The 1,954-nt window shown below is 31.2% G+C and overlaps 1 protein-coding gene across 1 annotated transcript; it reads left to right on the top strand.

The window, feature by feature from the left end:
• Window positions 1–581: 581 nt before the first annotated feature.
• On the top strand, window positions 582–1,496 carry EIN_267060 (casein kinase II subunit alpha, putative; the record flags this gene model as incomplete). Its single annotated transcript, XM_004257733.1, has 1 exon — window positions 582–1,496. One exon carries the CDS (start codon window positions 582–584, stop codon window positions 1,494–1,496), a length of 915 nt encoding a protein of 304 aa, XP_004257781.1.
• Window positions 1,497–1,954: the final 458 nt, after the last annotated feature.

Raw genomic sequence — 1,954 nt, 5'->3', positions numbered from 1 at the left:
CCCCTTTATATAAATACGATAAAGGATAAGAACCCCCAAAATACATCAGAAAAAAGATCGAGTATAACCCGTTATTTACACAACAAATGAGTAAACATATGAAAAAATTATCAGGTATTTGAAAATAGCAATGAAAATGTTGTTATGAAAAACACTAACTTATATATAAAGAAAAAAAAGAACTACGACTTCAAATGCAATTCTGCGAACAACAAGTCTATACTAGATCGACTAGATCGACTCCAGAAATCGTCTCACCGACATTCCTCTCTGTTGAATACAACGACGATTTCGAAGACAACGAAATTCGTTCGATATTAACACATGTCCCTTTTAACGAAGTGATCACAGACTCACACGAGTGTGTTGTTCTTGAAACACCGTCGTCAAGGTGCCACAACAACATTGCTCATAACAAGTTTTTCCAGAGACTGTTCTGTTAAAACCAACTGACTTCATTCTATGCATAGCCTGTTTTGTATAATTGATGTATTTTCATCGGTGTTATTTATATCATATACAATTTATTATGTTGTATTGCATTTTAAATTCTTGCTAAATTTTTTATCTATTTATTTTCAATGAGTCAAAGCGCGTGGGAGAGTGAAAAATATAAACTTACTCCAAATCCCCCCGCCGACTATTCTATAGTAAGAGAAATAGGAAGAGGAACGTACGGTATCGTGTTTCTTGGCGCAATTAAACAGAACTATAAATGTGTGATAAAGGTGTACACATTACTGGACGTAGAGTTGGTCAAAAGAGAATGTTTCTTTCTTAAGCAGGCGGAGCACCGGAATGTCGTGAAACTTCTCGATGTTGTGCAAACACCATACAACGCATTAATTCTCGAATTCTGCAACTCAACACCTTTCGATGAAGTAGTTAAGAGCTTGACTCCTCAACTCGTCTCAAACTACATTTTTCAACTCATGAACGCCATCGCCTATTTACACAGTAAACAGATAATGCATCGAGACATCAAACCCACAAATATACTATTCAATAATAATAAAAGAACCATTAAGTTAATAGATTTTGGACTAGCCGATTTCTATGTTGTTGGGTTGAAGTACACGACTCGTGTTGGGTCGCTTTATTATAAACCTCCAGAGATATTATTGGGCATAAGTGAGTATACACCAGCAATCGATGTCTGGGCAGCAGGATGCGTTTTAGCACAAATGATAATTCGACCCAAACCCCTGTTTACAGGCTCGTGCGAGGAAGACATTTTAATAGAAATTGTGAAGGTTTTAGGAACGCCTGTAATTGTCGACTTTCAAAGGAAAGAGAAGGTAAAAATAGAAAGAAGACTCGCTTTTAAAATCGCGGGAAGACAGAAAATTGATTTTGAGGAGATTACTACAAAAGGTTTTGCGAAACACAAAACAAGTGGGTTGGTCAGCTTGTTGAACGAATTACTTGAATTTAATTACAAAAGGAGAATATCAGCAGACCAAATCATCAAGAACCATACAATGTATTTTTTTTAAATAATATTATATTTTTATTATTGATCATGGTTTCGTTCGAAGAGGTGGATATTTTATAATAGATAGATTATATAGTATATATATAACACTTATATATTATATAGTATTTATATATTCATTTATATATTAAATATATATAAAATTATATATAATATACTTTACTTTTATTCAATCACTTTATTACAAAGTTATTTCTTTGTTTTTGTATTTGTTTTCAATTTCTAAATTATAAAAATACAACAATATTATTAATACAATTTAATTATAATTTATATAAAATAAGAGTTAGTCCAAAATATTCTGAATTAAAATAGTGTTACAATTGAGAAGTAACCAAAATATCTTATAGTTAGTTAACCATATACCCTGTTAAGTAACTGAATTATAGTTGACTTACAAACTATATTTTAACTAATTTAAATATAATAAATATATGGTTTTATTAATTATAATTAGTG

Source organism: Entamoeba invadens, assembly GCF_000330505.1.
Source record: "Entamoeba invadens IP1 unplaced genomic scaffold scaff_1105074726705, whole genome shotgun sequence".
In the NCBI taxonomy this organism is placed as follows: domain Eukaryota; phylum Evosea; order Mastigamoebida; family Endamoebidae; genus Entamoeba; species Entamoeba invadens.
The sequence above is the reverse complement of the archived record's forward strand: the minus strand, read 5'-3'. Positions and strand labels throughout refer to the sequence as shown.